Below are 21,155 nucleotides of genomic sequence, written 5' to 3' on the forward strand. Positions count from 1 at the left end.
TGTATTTACTAATGCTATACTCGGTAAATTTTTTTTTTTTATTTATTTTTTTTTTAAGCAGAAGCTTTATGAATAATATATACTTGTCCAACGTATTGCACATTGCTGTGGAATATGTTGGACGTACAGGAACCGACCGGCTGAGAGCTGAGCTCGAATGAGTTTCCTTTGTAGGGGGAAGTGTGGTGTACTGACATCATGCAAAATATACTCCAAAAGGCTCCACAGCCCCTTCTAACTTATGTTGCATTCTCTGAAGTATCTTATAAAGACTCTATCATTTTATGCAGTGCCACACCTAAACTAAATCCCAGTAATTGAGACTACTTCCCATCTCGACTGGATAGAAAGTCCTGCAGGTCATTTGTCACTGTCTCGTAAAAAGGTGCGGTCAGCAATATGTCTCCAACAAGAAATGATGACTTGGTGTATGTTTCTTACTGTAGCTCTTAAAGGGGGGAGGCGGGCAGAGACTGTCAATCTTCGTCATTACATGGGCCTTTTATCAGGTTTGTCAGTCATGTAAGCACTCATTCTCTTGCATGACCGCATGTGACAGGGAGGCTTTCACATGCAGTATCTTAGACTTAAGTTCACACGTGCGTCATCTATCCATCTGACTACAGGTTTAAATCCGCTTTGCTTCTGAGTATCTGTATGTAAAGGGAGGCTTTGGATCAGATTCATTTTAATACTCGAGTGCTAATGAGCCAAGCGGCTAGTGAATGCCTTCCAGTACTGAGTCATGCAGCAGTGTGGAATGTCAGTCCCATTTCACATACCTGCTGAGTGTAAATCCCACATGATGTCCTTTAAATCTGTTCTGGAGGTTCTAAAGCAGTGTAGCAGATGGCTGATAAAGTGCATGCACCTTTTTATAGTGGGCTGCTACTGTGCTTTCGGTTCTATTTATGCAGTAGGCCCCTGTAGGGAGCACATTAAATAATGAAATGGTTTGTTTTTCTGGTATTTAGGGCAGGGAGGCTCTCATTCAGGTTATATGCTTCTTGAGATATATGATCGAACCATGGTTGCGAAGTGACCGGATTCTTCGCTACAGGAGCCGAACTGATTAAATTGTCAGTCAACTATACTTCAGCTAGTTTTGGCCTTAAATTTGAATTTCGTTTTGATTTCCCAGCAATTCTCCGCTCTGTCCTATGGTTTTTAAGAAGCAGTGCTGTGGTGTGTGGCATGTCTGGGTTTCCTGGTCTTTGTGCATGGGGTACCCAGAATAGGTATTTTAGACCTCTAAGACATGTCCAAGAGTATTCCATCTCTACTTATTGTGGCATGGCGGTCGTTACATGGGTCTGAACCACAGTGGCAAGGATGGTTGCTCTATAGTATTGTTGGACATTGGGCAAACCCAAGCCCCCCTTCTCTGGATGTTTGCATAGAACCCTGGTCGCCACTCTGACTTTACGATGGGCCCATATAAAGCCCGTAAAGAGCTTCTGCAGTTTGTCTAGATACGTTTTTGTTGGGTGGATTTGCAGTGTCCTAACCAGATATTGGAACTTTGATAATAAGATCATCTTAACCGCTGCCAGTCTACCCAGCCAGGATAAAAACTGGCCTTCCCATCCTCTTATGGTATCTGCCAGGTCCCTTAATAGTGGGTGGTAGTTAGCTGCGAGTAAGTCTATAGGGTTCTTGGAAAGTTTGACCCCCCCCCCCCTCCGGAAGGAGATCTAGTCCTTCCTTCAATCTAGGGTGAAGGAATTCTGCAGGAGCTCCAGTGTGTGGCCCGGGATTCCCGCTCTCATGGCTTGTTTCGGTGACATTCAGTTTGTAATAGGAGTGTTTCCTCGAACTAGTTATTTCTTCTAACAGATTTGGAAGGGAGATCTGGGGTTGGGTTAGTGTAAGTAGGACATAATGGTTTCTTTTTCAGTAATAAACACAGTTTAATAATTTCTACTTCTAACACGTTCGCTTTATTTTGCTAATTATTGCATTCATCAAAGACTGTATTTTGGCAAATGCACAATCTGAATATTTTTGTATTTTGTGTTAATGCAATCTTGGTGTGTTTCTTCAGAATTTTGTAATGTGGTGTGTGTGTGTGTGTGTGTGTGTGTGGTGGTTTTTTTTTGTTTTGTTTGTTTTTTAAGAATACCGAATGTCCTGGGGTCCATATAATCTAATATTGTAAAGCACTGCTGAGTTAGTTAGCGCTATATAAATACCAATAATCAAACCATTTGACCTGGCCGTTCTGTTGTAAGTGACTAGTTTTTGAATGAGGTTACTTTCGTTCTTTGACCTTTAATAACCTGTACTGGGTGACTGTCAGCCTCGACTCTCGCTCCCTCTAGTGTTGTATTTTAAAATAAATTTCCTCAACATAAGGGATTTTCTGCGTGTCTTTAGTAAGGGGGCAATATAGAATTTGTTCAGCGTGTAAAGGTCATGATTGTCTTTTACAGGGTGTTAATGTCCCCATTCACATTTGTCCATCTGCATATTTTAGTGATGAACTGTGTTGTACAGCGTTTTGCCTATTATTATAAATACTATACTAATGATGCAATAAGGTTCATATTTCTAATGTACATTGTAAAGCTTTTTTTGGGGGGGGGGGGGTGCAAAATATGTATGTATGTATGTATGTATGTATGTATGTATGTATGTGCTGCTGTTTGGTAAGGCCCATTTTTTTATAACTTTTTATATCTTATTTATTGACTGAAAGTCACGTGGAGCAGGGAAACCTCCAGCTCTGATATTTCTAGTGTCTGCCATCTTACTGCAGGGTAGTGCGGTAACTGCTGCGGGGATCTGGGAGAGCCTGTCCAGGTCATTAAGGTGATAATGCTGGGATTGCACAGACATGGCAACCCATGCACTGTATGAAGCAGCTGATTGCGTGATGGTCTGCATGTAACATGCTGACACACGGACTGCAGTGCGTGCCTGCCTTCTGGCTCTCGTTCTCAGGGTGTGGCCAGCTGAGCAGCTGTTAAATTACATTGCTTTAGCCCTTGGGAGGGCATGGCTCCTATCCTGTGACACTTGTTGCTCCCTCTAGTGGCAAGTCCAGGCAACACATGCTTCCTCCCATGATAATGGCATAATGAGGGTTATATTATGTTTCTTACTGTGATTATTGTACAGATACTCTGCTATTAACAGCTGCCTATTTATAGAAGACCAGGGATTCTTGGGGATTTTGAATGTCAGGGTATACATTGTGTGCTGTTATATTCTATATTGTGCCATGGGACTGTTAATATTTGTTTTACCTGCTGCCATCATTGTGCCTTTCTAGAGATTGGTGTACAGATTGTAGCTGTATTGATCCTGTGATGCAGATCTAAAATAAAAGCTAAAATGTGCATCTTGTAATATCATTTTTATTGGACTACCAGAATTTTGTAATGAGGGCTTCCCTTTCCCAAATCTATAGCATTTGTGAGCAAAAAAGACACTGCATTTAAAGTTGAGTTCTGATACTTTGAATTTTCTCTTGATCCTGAAAGCATTTCATTCCAAAATTCTGTTAGTTGAAATTACAATAATACCTTTATTGGACTGTTCTTTTACATGTAGGTATTATTAGGGAGTATGTGGAGCTCTGATGGAATCTGTCCTGAAAGCCGTGGTTCCCCCTGCCTTCTCTGTATTGAGATCCTAGAGGGGTAGGTTGAATCCGTGGTTCCCTTAGTGGAGCTAGGGAAGGTGCATGGGGAAAAAAGGCTAAACTAACACTCTAGGCTGCAGTCAACAGTGTTTTTTATTTTATTTTTGGATTACATGGAGAAAAGAGCATGTTTTAAAAGGTTTAACATGGGCAGACTTCATGCTCCTTCATGTTGTACCAGAAATAGTGTCTGAAAAGATTATTTAATGCCCATCATCCTGTAATTTGCCAGTTAGCGGAACAGGGTCAATAACAGCGAACAGCAAGCTGTAAGCATTCCCCATGCTCTCGCTGTCACTGTCTGAACAAGCAGACTTCCTTTGCTGAACACTAGAAGAGGTTGGGTGGGTCTCTTGTGCATCTGCTCTTCCTAAAGGAGAAGAGAAAAATGGATCGTGTGTGGACGTCGAAAGTGCTGGAGAAGGTGACTCAGTGGAGCAGGTTTTAGACTGTGGGCAACGCAATTTGCAGGATCCTGATGAATCTCTTTAAAAGCGATCTGTCCTATTGGTCGCAGGCCAGGTAACTGGCTGTGTGCAGGGTCCCCACGTAAATCATCTGACCTGGCCAGTCGCTAGACGCAGCTTTGTGGTGGCTGGAGATATTCGTACATTCTCCTGGCATTTAAAGCGTTAATGTTGGCAGTGCTATTCTGGCAGAGCTTAGCTTTCAGAATTGATCAAATGGTTTTACAAGAGCATTTTCTGTCACGAATTGCTGATGGTTTTTCTGCAAACCATAAGTGCATTGCACAGAGAGCTGTGCTAACTGCAGCATTTACCCTGTCAGTGCCAGAGCTCTATGCTGGGTATTAACCAGTTCATGTCTGTCCAGCTGCATGTTGTACCGTTATTGGGTTAACACTGGCTGGATTACTGACTCAGTCTATGCTATAGGTTTATATACAAAGCAAACCACTGGAATCGCATACTTGGAGTTGACAGAATTCTGAAATATTTTAAGCGTGAAAGATTGTTTGTGTGCCTGATTTTTGGTATACTACAGATAGAAATGCTCTTTGAAAGGTTATTTAGCAATATTAAAGCTAAGATTTGGCGTCCTTGCACATTGCTGCTTGGTCATGTATGTGTGCTCGTCCTGTATATGAAACATGCTGTTTGGTACATATAGATAGATAGCCAGAACAAAATCATGGCTGTAATGTAAAGTGTGTACCTGTGTTTTTAATGCCATTTGTTGAAGGGATCACCAACTCTTTTCAAATGTCTTTTTATTTATGATAAACATAAAAATCGCTGTTAACAGTATTCAAACAAAACCGTTAATCTTTGAACTTTGCAAATTGGTGAATGTAAACGTCCATAAAGTACATTCAGCCTTTCTAGCATTACTTCAGCTAGAATAATTCCGGTAGGTGATGGTCTTGTTACTTGTACGTGTAGTACAAATTATGGATTTCTTCATGTATTAATAGCCTTCACTTCAAAGTAGAAATGCTCACTGTCCCTTTTTTCCCTTGCTTGTAGTCTGAATCTGGTTATGGATCGGAGTCAAGTCTTCGGCGGCATGGCTCAATGGTGTCCCTGGTCTCTGGGGCAAGTGGCTACTCCGCTACGTCCACGTCGTCGTTTAAGGTGAGTTTAATTCACATTTTATATTTACACTCAAACTTATTTAAACCATTTTTATAACTGTTGTGTGCTTGCAAACTTAGATTTGTAGAATTCCCAGCCAAGGGCTTCAGATGGCACCTGTATTGCGCTCTCCTCAGTCGTGGCTAATCTTTGGCACTTTACTGCTAACTGATGATACAAAGTTATCGGTCTTCCTGAGCATCACCAAAATTCCTGTCTCAAACAGGGGCAGTGCCAAAAGCTAGCCTAGACATGCATTTTCTACACAGGCTATCAATCAGGCCAAATAAACTGATCCAGTCCATAGGAGCAGGCATATTGCTTTCCTGCCAGACTGCAAATCGCTGATTTACAAATTACCTGGTAATGTCAAGCATCCATGTTACAAACGGTTCTTTACTAAAATGTGAATTGTCGGGAATTCTAAGGAGAGTTCAAATTGTAGGACCAAAACAGCCAAACTGGAAGCTTTCTTGACTTGAAGATTATTTCCAAATTGGCTCTTTTTGGTCTAACATTAGAAATTCACTTGGAACGCCAAATCTTACGGAGTTAAAGAGTTGCAGAACTGAAGCTGCTGGGATATTTACGGCTTTACAGGCGGCAGGCAGATAGGTTAATACAGATGATTTACAGGTACATAGCAATGATTTGCTGGCAAGCTGTGCTCATTGCTTTAAAGGTTGTAATTTCTCCCCAAAATCGCCCAATTTGCGCATACTATTGCCTGGTGCTGGTTTAATGGAGTTATTACGCTACTGAATGAAATAACTGTATTCTAGCTCTCTGATTATATAGTACACGGCAGCTTGTCCTTCTCTGTGCCGGTCATATAAATATTTCATGCAAGTTCCATTCAGTCTTGGCTAATCTGTGACCGTGAATGATGGCACTAGACTAGAGGATATACTGGTGATCAGAACTGACCCAGTGCCTGCTGGCATTTATTTCTAAAAGTCAGAATTATAGATCTAACAATATTTGGTTTAAGCAGAATAAGAGCCAATATAAACACATGTAAACATTTTAATTTTTAAAAGGCATTAAAAGATAATTGATCAAACACAAACGTGTGTTCCTGACACTATAGTGTATGGTTTTTTTTTTGGCTTTTTTTTTTTTAAAGTTAGTTGGCCGGCCCACCCTTGCTTCCCTTAAATAAGAAGTACAAAGCTCACACTGGTTTCACCTCACAGGCTGAGATCATTAGAATTGACGATCTCAGCCAATCCAATGCTTTCCCACTGGACAACATAGGCAGACTGTTGCGCATGTGTGGCAAAACGCTGTGCCGTGCCAAGATGTTACCAGGCAGTAATGTAAACACTGCCTTATATCTGATAAGGCAGTATTTAATTAAAATGCCTGCCTAGACAGGATATAGACACCAGAACTACATTAAGCTGTCCCTTTAAGGACTGAACCGCCAGATTTAAAAAAAAAAAAAAAAAAATTCTCCCACTCTTAGGTAAGCGAGGAAGACAAATTGGAGAAGATTACCCCTTTGGCTATTTTACCTTCAACTTTGGCATTCACTTGTCTCCATCGTCCCCAATTAACAGTTTAATGAATAGATCTGTATTGTGTGAATGAGGCATGCAGGCTACTCCTGTCACTAGCTGCATACTCTATTGGGGCTGCCTTGTTTTTAGGTAATCATCATGGTCTCTTACCGCAATGAGTTTGTATCAAAGATGGCTTTCGCAATGAATAGCGCAGCAGGCTTTGTCTAAGGGAGCACAGGCCATATTTATCGTTGTACTGCTGTTCTTTTTTTTTGTGTTTTTTTTGGAGTAAAGTTTTTAGTGTATGGTAGAAATGTGAAACTACTATGAAGTGAAACTATTCTGACTTTCTAATGTTCTGTTTGCAGAAGGGACACAGCTTGCGGGAGAAACTCGCCGAGATGGAGACCTTTCGCGACATCCTGTGTAGACAAGTTGACACGCTGCAGAAGTATTTTGATGCGTGTGCCGATGCACTCTGTAAAGATGAGCTTGAAAGAGATAAAGGTATTTAATGATTGCTCCCCGAAATTTGCGTGGCAGAGAGCATTATTATTCACACCCATGGGCCAGTAGAAATGACTGCAGTGAATACAGTTTTATTTGCTGCTGGCTGGGGAAATGTTCAAGCCTACGATGTTAAGCCAAACAAAGTCTCCCTTATGGGCAGGGAAAACTTCAATGAACACCAGCAATCTGGTAGGAGGCATCCTACCAGGGTTGATTTACAAGCAGCCTCTTTCAGTAAGGGATAAATGGGTGATTTAGTGTAGGTGGAAGTGTGTGTATTCCTTCAGGAAATATCCTGTTATATAATGAGTTACTGTGTCTGTTATGACGTTAAAATACAGAACGGTCTGGATGTGGCATGACATATGTAAACCTATATTTTAATGCTGATTTTTATTACCTTCTATCTCAAGCCAAGAATTGACTAGAGAATGGTATGTCAGAATTTTTCAGTCGAAATTTTACAGTGCCGTCTTATCGGTCGAGGATCTCACATTTTACGTAACCTTTTCTAGATTTGTGGGCACAAGAACTTAGCCCTTGATTGTCCATGAAATCTACGGTAATTCGTATGCTGTTTATGAATCTCATAGTTCCACCACTATTGCTACATTACCCCAAGTGCTCAAGCTACGTAATACAAATGTGTCTGACATTAACTATGTGGTGCGGTAATTATCATTAAACAATAAGAGTTTGTGCTGATTAGTGGAAACTGGCTGCTGCAGAGTGGCCGGATTGTCTTGTGGTTGGATCACTGCTATTCAGCATGCTGGTCCACCTCCGTGATGTCATCTCAGAACCTTTCATTTGCACTGTATGACAATTTGAACGTGGTGTAGAGGTTTTGAGCCCAAGCCAGATATTCACTCTAAATCGTTTCTGTTCCTCGTTTTTAGTGGTTGAAGATGAGGACGAAGATTTTCTTCCTAATCACGCTGATGGAGAATACATTCACACCAGTAATGGCAATAAAGAGAAATGTAAGTGATATTCCTGGATTTAATTTAGATTCCATTACAGTACTGTTGCATGTTACAAAGCTGGATTTGCTTCCTGTGTTGCTAATGGCAAAATGTGGCCTTGCAGATGATTGTAAAGTACATTTTCCATTGTGCTCATCTTATTTTGGTACATATTATTTGCAAACATCCGAAGTTGCCTTCATTACTTCCTGTGAATTTACAGCTATATATGTAGCTGTAGTAATGCTAAGTTTTTAAACGGGATTTCGAATATTTCCTTTATCCCCTATATTTAACCAATATATATTTGTGAATGCTGACAATTTGAATTAAATGTAGAAATCCAGTTTTATTTAGCTCGGTCCTGGGACGGAGTTCCTCCATCTTGTCTCAGTCCTGTAGGCAGTTAATACACTCTCTAAATGTTTTTCTGCTGCAGTGCAATGTGTGCCTTCGCCGTGCCAGGCAATTGCTAATTCTTTAATATACATTTAAGACAAAATAGAAGGTTCACACGTTGTTGGTGATTTTCAGTGTTTTGTCAGTGTAAATTTCAGACTTTAAGAATTATGCAGTGCAGCTATTTTCATGTTGTTGTAACAAAGCCTTCTGTTTTTAGTGTTCCCGCATGTGAATCCCAAGGGGATAAATGGTATTGATTTTAAAGGAGAAGCCATTACCTTCAAAGCAACCACAGCGGGCATTCTCGCCACATTATCGCACTGCATTGAGCTAATGGTGAAGCGGGAGGACAGCTGGCAAAAAAGATTAGACAAGGTAGGATTGCATTTTAGAACTACAGTGACTTGTTCCTTGGTGGCGTGCTCCAAATCCATGGTTCTATCTGTACACACCGCAATGGCAGAGCTTTACTGTAAATGGGATACTGCGACCCCAGGGACGTAGGCAGTGCTAGTGTGTAATATCAGATGGACATAATGGATATTTCTAAACTTTTATTCTGTCTGTTTTACACATTTAAAAAACGCACATTACAATTTCCTGGTTTGTGTGGGGGTTTTTTTTGTTTTTGTTTTTTGTTTGGTTTTTGTTTGGGTTTTTTTTTTTCATTACCTGGGTTATTCACTAAACTCTAAATTTCTGCAAATTAAAACTGAATGAGAATTGCCACAAAAATAGCGGTGATTATTCCTGAGCTGGTGGAGGGCTTGGCTGCTGCTACAAAGTGTACTTGGAGATATTCTGGAGAGTGATTTGATTCAACGGTCTTTCTTTTATTTTTTATTTTTTTTACGGTTACAAGTAAGTGTTACCTCTTGGAAATGTTTTTTTGATTGTACAAGGTTTGATTTCCCATTAGTAATTGGTAAGGCATCTGATTTGAATAATTAGTGGTTTGCTAATTGCTATCGATTGTTAATAAGCTATTGTTTCTTAAGAGACATAGGCTCACTCCGGTTCTAACCATTCCTAGGGGTGGTGCATTGAGGAGTTTTATGTGAGAGTTATAGAATTTAGCTTGGCTGCTGCTACCAAGTGTACATGGAGATATTTTGGAGAGACTCTGGAGGTAGTCTGAGGTATACAGGAGGTGGGAAAAAGGTAAGATTTGTTGATTTAAATCATTCACCTTATTAAAATGTCAGCCTTAGTTCAGTGTAATAGTTATAAAAGCGATTCTAGAAATGTTTAAATACATAAAGGGAATCAACACAGTAAAGGAGGAGACTATATATTGAAAAGAAGGAAAAACTACCACAACAAGAGGACCTAGTTTTAAATTAGAGGGGCAAAGGTTTAAACATATCAGGAAGTATTACTTTACTGAGAAGGTAGTGGATGCATGGAATAAAAAAGGGGAGCGGTCAAGGATAGGGGGTTTAGTGTAACACCCTCATCCCGTACCTAACCCACAAAAAAAGTCACCTAGACTGGAAAAGTAGGAGATAACCCTAGGGAATACAGTAAATAGTAGAGAACCAAAGGTGTCACTTGAATAGAAAGTGACCACAAAGTTACATTTCCAATCCACTCCAATAAGATCTTAAAGGAGAAAATAATAAATAACAAATTAACTTTATTAGTAACTCTAAAAAGTACTAGGACAAATTAAACAGTATAGCCTGATATGGAGGGGGGGGGGGGGAGGACACAGCCCTGAGTGAGATGCTCAATAATAGTTAATAATAAAGCATACCACACTAGTTCCAAACAGATATGGATTGGCAGTACGAGAACTAACTGAAGAGGCAGCAATCTCCCCCTTTATGTGTTTAAGCCCTCATGGAAGTATATACAGCACTGGTTACGACAGAGCCTAGTGTGATCTTCCAGAAGCAAAAACTAAAACATAAAAGGAATAGTGAGCGATATGCTAAATGGTGAGAACAAAGCACACAGGAAAAAATATATAAAAAGGTATATACAGAGAGATAAGTAATAGGGATATAACCAATTAAATCCACCTCTCTAGACCTTCAGTCTCATGTAAACACCTTCATAGATATTCTATGCTTAAATTCAGTTTAGGAAAAAAAAAAATTTAAAAAAATTCCCTTAAATTCTCAAATAGCTGTCTAAATACCAAGTGATCTGCTCAATAGCTAATGATTGGTAATTAAGCATGCCGCATTAACTCCACAGGATACAAATGTAACAATATGAGAACTAACAGGAAAAGTAGCAATCTCCACCTTTGTGTTTATAAGCCCTCATGGAAATCTATATAACACTGGCTACAAGAGAGCCTAGTGTACGCATCCAGAGGCAAAAGTCAAAACACAAAGGAATAGTGAGATATGCTAAACGGTGAGAAATAAGCATGGGAAAAAATATATAAAGTGAAGGGTATATATACAAGGAGATGGGTGATAGGGATATATACAAATGACTCCACCTCTCTATAAATACGAAGGTATCTGGTAAAGGTGTCCCTAGTCTCTAGACCCTAAATCTCCTGTAAACACCTTCATGGGTGATCAATGCTTATACTCCATCTAGGGTAATTCCCTCAAGTTCTCAATCGCTGTCTAAGTACTAAAAGACAAAAAAAGTTTTTTTGTTTTTTTTTTTGTTGGGTTTTTTTACGGGTCTCTCCGTTATGGAGCACCTTATCACTATGCACGCACTTTTTTCACTTTAGGTATTTTAATTTATTTATTTTCTGTCTTTTAGTACTTGGACAGCGATTGGTAGAGGTTAACACAGAGTTTAAACATGCGTGGGATAGGCATAAGGTTATCATAGAAGATAAGGCCAGGGCCTAATGAAAGTATTGAGGAAGACTAAATGGGCCGAATGGTTCTTACCTGACATCCCATTCTATGTTTCTACCTATTTTTGCTTTAGGTTATGTTCGCAGTTTAGTGAATAACCCTGTTTCTTTCAAATTGTGAGGTGTTTTGTTTTTGTGCCCTGGCAGCGTGTCACTCAGCAAGTTACATTTTCTGGTATTTCTGGGTTAGACATTTTAGGGATGTTGGATTGGTCACCACATTCATGCAGAGTGGTCCAGTTATTAACTTAAAGGAACACCAACAAACCTCTATTCATGACCCTAGTGTGTCCAGTCTGCTGGCTCTGCCCCTGAGCTACCTGCTTGGCTGTCAAAAAATTATCTCCAGCAATTAAAATGCTTTAGGCTGTAGTTGTTCTGGTGACTATAGTGTCCCTTTAATTATGCAGATTGGCATGTAAAATAAACATATCAATGTGAATTATTTTAATGATTTTAGGAATAGATTTAATTAAGAATATCCTTATCAGTGGAGCATCCTAGTTTAATAGACTATATTGTAATCTATTTTATCTGTAAAAAAAAAATAAATCAATAACATTGAGACTCATGGAAACCTACAAAGGGGATTCCAAAGCAAATCTAAATAGTTTCTGTATATGTACTTAGAGCAGCACTAGGATATTAAATACTTGTATGGAGAGGCTTTAAGGACAGAGAGAGCTTATGGTTGCCATCACATAACAGAATGCTCCAAATATTTTAAGACTACCAGTGATGGGGGGTAGATGGTTTTGGAGCTGACAATCCTAAGCTGCTCAGAACCTTTAATAACTTGTAGTCAGGTGTCAAAACATAAACATGTGGAACTTTTGAAGAATCTCCTCCTTATAACAATACATTTTTTTTCAATTTACCTTTATTAGAGCAGGAATTGTGGTCCATAAGTTGACATTTAGAAGGCTGTCTGCGAAACTGTTATTAAGGGAGCTTGGGTGGGACTTATTCACTTCCCAAAATGGTGGTCCAGATCATAGTCCATGAGCTTACTGTGTACATTGCTTCTCTCCATTAAGTTAACAAATGTATAGCTACACGTGGATGCTCAACTACTTGTGAAGACTAGTGCAGTAAGCTTTACGTGTTTTTGTTTTTTAGGAAGTAGAAAAGAGAAGGCGGGTGGAGGAGGCTTACAAGAATGCAATGAGTGAACTGAAGAAGAAAGCACACTTTGGAGGACCTGATTATGAGGTCAGTCTTTTTATCTTTTTTTACATGTATACCTTTTTGTTATTTTATTTGGATGCACACAAATGTGTTGAATAACTGCTTACATATCTTGTCCATTCATGGTGGTGTTGACGGCTACTAAACAGTTAACTAGCTTAAGCGTAGCCAAAGGACTAAAACGAATCAGTCTTCCACTTTAATGTGTGTGGATGTACTGGTGAATATAGTCCAAAGAATACATGTATTTCTGGCAAATGTTCCATTCCTCAGTACACCAACCCCTGCTCTGATAACTGGAGCAGGAATACATGAACGTCTGATAATCCTCTTCAGGTTCACTTTTCAAGAACTCAAAGTAAATGTCAAATTTTAGACTAATATGGGAGAGGGATATTTAGTATACCAATATTAAAAAATAAAGTTTTACAAACTAAAAATCAAGAGTCTCTGGCTCCCCGGGTAGCACAGAGCACCCATCCCAGGCCTTGTCCTCTGTCTGCAATCGGTCAGTCACTTCACCATATGTCGATTTCATATCCCTTAGACTGGTGGAGTTGGGGTAGAACCCAGAAAGTAAAGGGAATAATAGATCAGAGGAAAGATGGATAGTGTGGAGAGTATGTATTTTCCAGTCCCCTAAAGTCTATAGTAGGGGCAAAGAGCGCCTCCTGTCCGGCCGTGGCATGCCGGACCCCACCCGACCCAGCACTACTCGTGCCCCCTGCCTTTACCCTACTCTTACACTTCCTCCTCTCCCTCTCCAGCTCTTCTTACACCATGGGTTGGGTATGTTCTATTGAAGACTACAGGGCCCTTTTCTGACCCCAATTGAATGTTCTTTGATTGTTGTCTCACATGTGGAGATGATTTTATTATCATGTTATCCCACAGCAATGCTGGGTAACGAGGTACAAATATGGTACATTAAATGGCCATTGTCGCTAATTCTGTAACTGGACTGTGGATTATGGGGGACTCGGAAATATCAATTAAATGGTGCCGAAATTAGCCTTTCAAGCACCCCCTTTCCTGCAACACCCCTGACTCCAGGCTTTATCCCCTAAAGTTCAGTTCTTCATTGGTGTAAATCTGGAGACCGCTTTTCTGTTGATGTGATTTTTATCAATGCCGAAACAGGAGCCTAGTAAAGGGAAAGCACTGTGGAAAACAAATAGCACTTTACCCCTAAAATGGCACTCCATTTGTCTATTGTGAAATGGAAGTAGTCAAAAGGTCTTAAAACGTTTTTTGAAAGCACCTTGGAGAGAGGTGAAGTCTTAAGCTTTACTGGATGTATGCTGGACTAGAGTAAGAACATAAGTTGGAAGCTCCATCTGTGTTCAAGTCGTATAGTGTCTGGAATTCCCATTCAGGAAGTGAATTAGTGCCCTGACTTCGTGCCTGATTAGGAAAGTGATATTTGTTCATATTCCATGGTGAACGTTAAGTGTTGGAATGAATAATTCACTTCATTAGAGTAAATCGGTCACTGCCTGTACTTGTCATGATTGCATTGGATCTTCTCTTGTGGCTTTTCTGCATTTTGTATGCTTCCTGTAAGACTGTGGTTTTGGTTTTTTGTTTTACCCCATTCTCTTCCACCAGCGTTCTCAGTTTCATATTGATAGATTTCTTGTCTCCATGTTTGACTTGGACATTTCTATATCGGTTGCCTGGGGAAGAAATGTAAACTCGGGCCTTATAGAAGCCTAAAATCCTCTCCGTACAATCAGCTGAGTGTAAAGCATTGTAAACCCAGTGTTCTGGGAATGAGTCCATAGCTAGTGCTGTAGTGTAGATTTAACTAACCATCATGTGAAGAACTAAATCTCTGCAATTTCCTAATATTTAATTTCTAACTACGCAAGGAGTGCGTGCTGTTGTTATGGTGAAATACAACTTGTTTAAAAAAAAAAAAAAATGACAACTAGTTTTGCTTGTTAAAAATGTCCTCAAAGAAAATCAAGGTGAGCAGCTTTTTATGTAGTTTAGAAGTGTGAGATCCATGACATTTAACCAGCACATTTCCCTTTTCTGGGGATTTTATTCTGTCCTAAGCATGGATTAATGTTTCAATCTTCTGGTTTTCTGATTTGGCTAATGCATGCACGGGTTATGCTCCATGTGAAGGCCATTCTGCATCTATCTGTGTGACAAAAGGGGTTAGGAAGGCACTAAATTAAAATTTACTGTTGCAAGTCCTGTGCACCGAATAAATGAGCATTTATAGGGGGGTTGGTGCACAAGTGTCAATCAGCAGTAAATATTAGAAATACACTTTGGCCATATTCTGCTTGCAGTGAAGACACTCAAATCCGTAATGATACTCAGAATACTTTACCAAGTAGTAGTTTACCCCTGGTAATGTCACTAAATGCCATTATTTCGGCTCGATGTAACTTTCTCAAATAAGTCCAATATTTGCTTTCTTTGAATTCAAAAGCTCGACTCAGAGCTCTGACTAATGATATTCATTTAGCTTTCTATAATACAGCTAACGGTAACAGTACTTTATCAACACAGCAATGGTTTCTGGGAGTTGTAGTTAAGCTGTGTATGTTATGTATACGGTGTAATCTTTCACCAAGTTAGTCTCTATGGTATTTCGTGCTTCACTCCCAGCACACCAACAGGAAGACTATAGAGACTAACTGCCGGTTTTCAAACACTGGCTGACTGGAGGTGTGTGTATATGGCGGACATATCCTGCTGTATACGAACAGTAGGGATGAGATTTTTAACTATATATTTTATTTTTTATTTTTTTTAATGAAGTATTTTTAGTTTCAAAACTTGATAAAAGGATGATTATATTGGAGAACGGTCACCTCAAAACCCAAACTCAAAACTGTCATGACTGACGCTATGTTTTTGTATTGCGATGGCAAAGGCAGCAGGGTGGGAGGGAGCCCCATAAACCGCGTTTTAACCCAATATACACAGTGCGCCTAACGTGTATGGGAACCTTTAATATAAACCCAACCAGTATAACTAACTGTAACCTAACCTACACAGTGCACCTAACTTGTGTGGGGAGCCTGGAGTGTCCCTTTAATAATATAAACCCACCCAGTATAACCAACTACAACCTAACCTACACAGTGCACCTAATGTGTGTGGGAACCTTTTAATATAAACCCATTTTTTTAATGAACTGTAACCTAACCTACACAGTGCATCTAATGTATTTAAACCTGGAGTCCTTTTTAAAATGATTCAGTGTAGTAATTGTGAAACCTTATCAAAACTATGATTACATTTAAAGGTTCAGGATGTTTGTTGTTTACGTTTTGTGTGTTTGTGACAGGAAGGGCCCAATAGCCTGATCAATGAAGAGGAATTCTTTGATGCTGTTGAAGCCGCTTTGGATCGGCAGGATAAAATTGAGCAGGTACCCGTTGAATCCTATTTATACAGGAGCTCTCAATATGTCTTGGCAGTTACAAGTGCACAGTCTCTGTATCCTGTGACATAGTCAATGAGATTATATAACTTCATATACATGGGTAAATTCTGAAAACCTTTAATGTAAATAACTGAATAACTGCGCAGAGCATGGTAGTTTTTATTGTTAACCCTAACCCAAGTTTGATACATTTATTGTTTAGTTATTCAAATGTAAACTAATTAATCATTCTCCCTCAAGTCTCAGTCTGAAAAGGCGCGTTCGCATTGGTCATCGTCTGTACCAACAAATGATGCTTACACCGGAGCGGGCACTCACAGATTTGTTCGCACAGTAAGTGGTGTTCAGTTTTATATTCATTAGGATTAATAAAATATGAATTGCTAGTTTAGCTTAAAGAGGCAGACTATGCACCATAACTTTTACCGCTCAGTGTAGGACTTCTGGTGCTGTGAGTCTTTCAGCAGCATCCCCCAACTTTACTACAAGAGATGTTTGACAAAACGTAGGCCCTCCTGGCACCCATAGTGCCACTCCCTTCCCAGCTTCATTGTTATAGAGTGTCTGTCCAGCCTGGATGGCAAAGATGGCCTTAGAGAGCTGAATATCTTTCTCTGCTTCTTATTGCAGGCTAAAGATGGAGAGATGCATTTCAGAATTTCCGTATTTAGAATATGCATTTGATAGATTTTAACCTCGTTCATATGCTGTATTTCTTTGCATGCTCAAATCTTTATAGTTTTTGCATCAAATAAAGTACCATAAATCTGCTTTTTGTGTTTTTGTTTTTGTTTCTGTAAGCCACACCCCCTCAAACCAGAAAAAGACTTCCTTATTAAACGAATGCGCACAGCTCAGCCAGTTACTGTATTGAATAATGTGAATTACAAAACTCCCTGCCTAAGGAGAGGACACCCGGAGAGACTTTTAGTAAGGATATCACTCCTTTTGACAGCCAGGTTATGAATTAACGCTGCTCACTCAGTGATCTTGGGGCTGAGACGGTGTGTGCGCATACATTTCATAAGACGTCTTTCTGGCAAGACGGCACGTGGCTAAGGAGGCAGGCTTATTGGGGCCGCATTCTGCAAAACCTTTATTTTGTGCAAAAACGAATATTTGAGCAAGCCAAAAACACAGCACATTAATGAGGCCAAAATATATCAAAGGTTTCTGAAGTGACCATTTAATATGTATAATAATACGTTGGGTTATTCACAATAACTTTTACTTTAACATTCATTGGGCTTAATCTAAATGTACACCATAGTTTGTGATGGGGCAAAGTTCACAGTAAGAATTTCCAAGCACAGAGTAATCTAGTGATCAAGGACAGGTTATTGTAAAAAAAGCCTAAATAATCCCAGTAGGGAAAAACTAACCATACCTTACTATCCCTTTATCCTGGGAATTGTGATAAGTCCTCCCGATGAGACAAAAATACAAAAAAACAATAGTGTGATGTTTTAGGGAGTAAAATAAATAAAATGGTCACAGATTAAACAGATATTGTAAGTTTGAGATGTACAGCTCCATTGGCAAAGTATCTCCAACACCGGGATGTAATGGATCTCGTATATCATCCAAAAATGGAAAACATTGTGTCTAGAGCAGTGCTAATCATGGAAGGTTTTGAACAACATTTCATAAAATGCTTCTATCCAACAATTGGCTGAAAATAAAAATGTATGCAAGTTGGATTTAAACTGACAATCCACTGCCCAAATACAAAATCTATAAATAGGAACGTTTAGTAGATATACCTTGAATGAAAACTTGCATACCTTTAATTGTGTTTTTGTGTGTCTTCATTGGGGTGTATCTATAAACTCCTTGCAAAGGTTGCGGTTCTGCCTTTGCAAGCCCTCCCCTTCGAACCCCGCCCAGACTTTCTGTGGCTATCCAATCACAGACTTCCCAATGCAGCTCAATGTAAAGTCTTTGTAGAGCAGGTGCTCTGGGCAATAGCTGCCTCTTGAGTTTATCTCCACTGAGCTAACCAAACCTAGAAGAGTAACCTGCAGACCTGCTGTCTGCTTGAAAGCCAGGGGGGTGCAACAAGATTAATTTGTAAAAGTGTAATTTTTTTATTGAAATTTGCACTTTTGCAAAATGAAATAAAGAGGATACACTATCTTGCTGAAAAGCTTGTGTGTGAATAAAGTGCTTTAGGGATCTGGAGTGTCCATTTAATAAATTGGAACCAGATCACACGCATTTTTTTTGATCAAATGTTTCACAGAATTCAATTCCAATCCCACCAGGTGGTCACTCTATCTACATTCATGGTTTAATTCTTATTTGTACGCTAGCTCTTTAAATCCTTTCTTTTTGTGCTTCTCCCATCACGCTTTTCTATTTGTCTTTCTGCGGTAGACTATTATTCGTTGTCCTATTGATCTAGCCCCTGGCTCAGATGACCACAGATTCAGAAGCCAGGTATTGCATCCTTGCATTGAGTGATGTCCGCTTTCATAATTTTAATACCTGGGCTTGAGGAATCCCTAACCAGTAATTCGATACTAATATAAGCAACTTGGTTATGTCAGCTGTTGATGGTTGTGGTCGTTATCAAAGTTTAAATCCCTAATTTGTGTGTCGCAATGTTAGACTGTAGTCCAGGGGTGGGCAAACTTCGACCATAATACTGACATAGCATCATGGGGGCGTAGTCCAGGACATCTGTAGTGCCGAAGGTTGCATATCCCTGCTGTAGTCCATTGCAATATATAGCAATCAGCCCAAGGACTGTATCCAGCAAATCGCATACGTTGAGGAAAGTATGAATAAAATCTAATTTTATCTAGTAAACGGTAACACCTGACAAAATGAACCTGGAATAACACGTCAACTTATATTGGAGAGAAAGTTGTTGCACATTAAATCTAAACTGAGTATACAACCGTTTGTGGTGATGAGCATGTCTGTGTTTCTTGTGAAAGGCCTGCTTGCATTGAATGCTGCCCTGTTATTAAAGGGCTGTCCTGGGATTTTAGTTGGCCATTATTAAACACCCAGACCGCTTTAAGTTCAGTTATTTGGTTTCTATAAGAACTCCGAAAGATTACTGCTCAAACACCTCCTTTATGTCCCGGACTCCCAGAGTTAGTACCTGAAGGTACCAAGTGGCAATGGTTTTAGGGCAATTCCTACTATTTTCTTAAATGTTTTGGAATCTTCCTTGTGCTGACTATCTTTCTAAAACAGGGAAAGGCCTGTTTACTTCTGTTTACCTAAAGATTAATTCTCTTTTGCAGATTTTTTGATTTTAGAAGTAAAATTATATTTTAATAGGCTGTATAAAGTGTCCATTGTCATAGAATAACATTCTGGAGATAAAAGCAAATTGAATGTTAATTGTGAGGTTGGTGTTTGCTTTCCAGATTCTGGGGATTAGCTTGTAGACTGGTGTAGATGGATAATGCCAAAACAAGGACACATTCAGACACAGTATACAACCCATCATCTATTCCTGCATGCACAACATGCTATATAATGTCATCTTTATTTCAATCACACAGTGATTTTGCAGTGGTGGTGTTTTGTTTTTGTTTTGTATTTTGGATGGGGAGCTGGTATTATTAGTAAAATAAGTGTATAACTTGAAGTACAAGAATTTAACTACAACAAGCAGGCCTCTAATAAAATGCAATTTACTGTTTATGCTTAAACCTTCTGCTTAGATTTAAATATTTTTATTGTATTTTTGTTTTGTGCAGGTGGAAGAGATTGTACAAAACCACATGACTTACTCGCTACAAGATGTGGGAGGTGATGCCAACTGGCAGTTGGTGGTGGAAGAGGGCGAGATGAAGGTATGAGCGATATACCATTCTATCTTTGGTCTTTGCTTAGTCAAAGATGTATGCGCTTTCCCCAGGTCCGGACTTTGACAGATAATACATGTAGACATTGGAAAGAACAGCTACTTTAAATTTGTGAGTTGGTGGTTTAGAAGGGATAAGGCTTAGGATTGTGTTTTAGGGCTAGGGGAATATCGTTTAGGGAAGTCTCTACGGGTGCTCCTGTTCCGCTCCTCTCCACCAATACTGTAATAAGGCTGCATCATACGGTAGAAATAGAATGCAATCAATCCTCTCTTCCAGGAACCCATACTTCTGTTCTGGTGCGTGAGTTGTTCGTGAGTCAGGGGTGTGACACGATTTAGTTAAGGAATTTTGTTTTGGTGTGTGTTTTTTTTTTTTATTTTTTTAGTACTTTAAAAAAAAATTTAAACAAAATTTCAATGTGGGGCATGTTGTTGTCACTAAAAGAAAGTGTGCCCCTTTGTTATTGGCAAAGCAAAGACCAATATTCTCCTCTTAATTACAAACTGATTTATAATTTATCTGTATATGTAAAGGTTTATAGAAGAGAAGTTGAGGAAAATGGAATTGTGTTAGATCCACTGAAGGCCACTCATTCTGTGAAGGGAGTAACTGGTCATGAAGTCTGCCAGTATTTCTGGAATGTTGATGTCCGTAACGACTGGGAAAGTAAGCCATTAAACTCATTATACTTCTTTAAAGTCTTTAATGCTTATCCTAGATACCGATTGGAATACTTGTCTATAACTTATAATTCGTTTTTATATTTATTCAGCGACCGTTGAAAACTTCCAGGTTGTGGAGAAGCTATCTACGAATGCAATCATTGTATATCAAACACACAAGGTATTCCTGTTAATTTGTGTATCAGTGTTGTATACAAGGCTCGTCTTTGTTTTGTTCTGTCTTTTGATATGAAAACCTTGTAGTGGATGAAAACTTTCATTTAATGAAGTGGTTTCTGTGTATAGTCCAATGGGGAGGCGTGGCTATGACTGCATAAACAAAGTGACTTAGGTTCTCGTGATGGAGAATTATACAGTGAGACTCCAGGTCTAGAAACCAAAACTTATTCATTAAAGGAACACTATATAGGGTCAGGAACACAAACATGTATTCCTCACCCTATAGTGGTAAAATCACCTAGTCCTGCTGCCTGCACCCCTAAATATAGTAAAATCTTACTTCTATTCAAGTCTGCAGCTGCTGGCTCTGCCACTGATCTGCCTGCTTGGCTGACATCAGCAGAAGTGGTAGTCTGAGCCAGTCACAATA

At 39.4% G+C, this 21,155-nt stretch overlaps 1 protein-coding gene across 2 annotated transcripts in view; it reads left to right on the forward strand.

The window, feature by feature from the left end:
• CERT1 (ceramide transporter 1) overlaps positions 1–21,155 on the forward strand; it is an 80,364-nt gene that overhangs the window by 49,385 nt on the left and 9,824 nt on the right. Inside the window, exons 4-14 of one of the 2 annotated variants that reach the window (XM_063456726.1) lie at positions 5,134–5,241; positions 7,115–7,253; positions 8,156–8,239; positions 8,841–8,998; positions 12,576–12,668; positions 15,955–16,038; positions 16,294–16,386; positions 18,430–18,492; positions 19,773–19,868; positions 20,417–20,549; positions 20,656–20,726. In XM_063456726.1, the coding sequence (XP_063312796.1) occupies positions 5,134–5,241; positions 7,115–7,253; positions 8,156–8,239; positions 8,841–8,998; positions 12,576–12,668; positions 15,955–16,038; positions 16,294–16,386; positions 18,430–18,492; positions 19,773–19,868; positions 20,417–20,549; positions 20,656–20,726 (1,122 nt within the window). The remainder of the gene's footprint in view (positions 1–5,133; positions 5,242–7,114; positions 7,254–8,155; positions 8,240–8,840; positions 8,999–12,575; positions 12,669–15,954; positions 16,039–16,293; positions 16,387–18,429; positions 18,493–19,772; positions 19,869–20,416; positions 20,550–20,655; positions 20,727–21,155) is intronic. The other variant, XM_063456727.1, reaches the window with a different exon arrangement.

The sequence above is a fragment of the Pelobates fuscus genome, chromosome 5, assembly GCF_036172605.1.
Source record: "Pelobates fuscus isolate aPelFus1 chromosome 5, aPelFus1.pri, whole genome shotgun sequence".
Classification (NCBI taxonomy): Eukaryota; Metazoa; Chordata; class Amphibia; order Anura; family Pelobatidae; genus Pelobates; species Pelobates fuscus.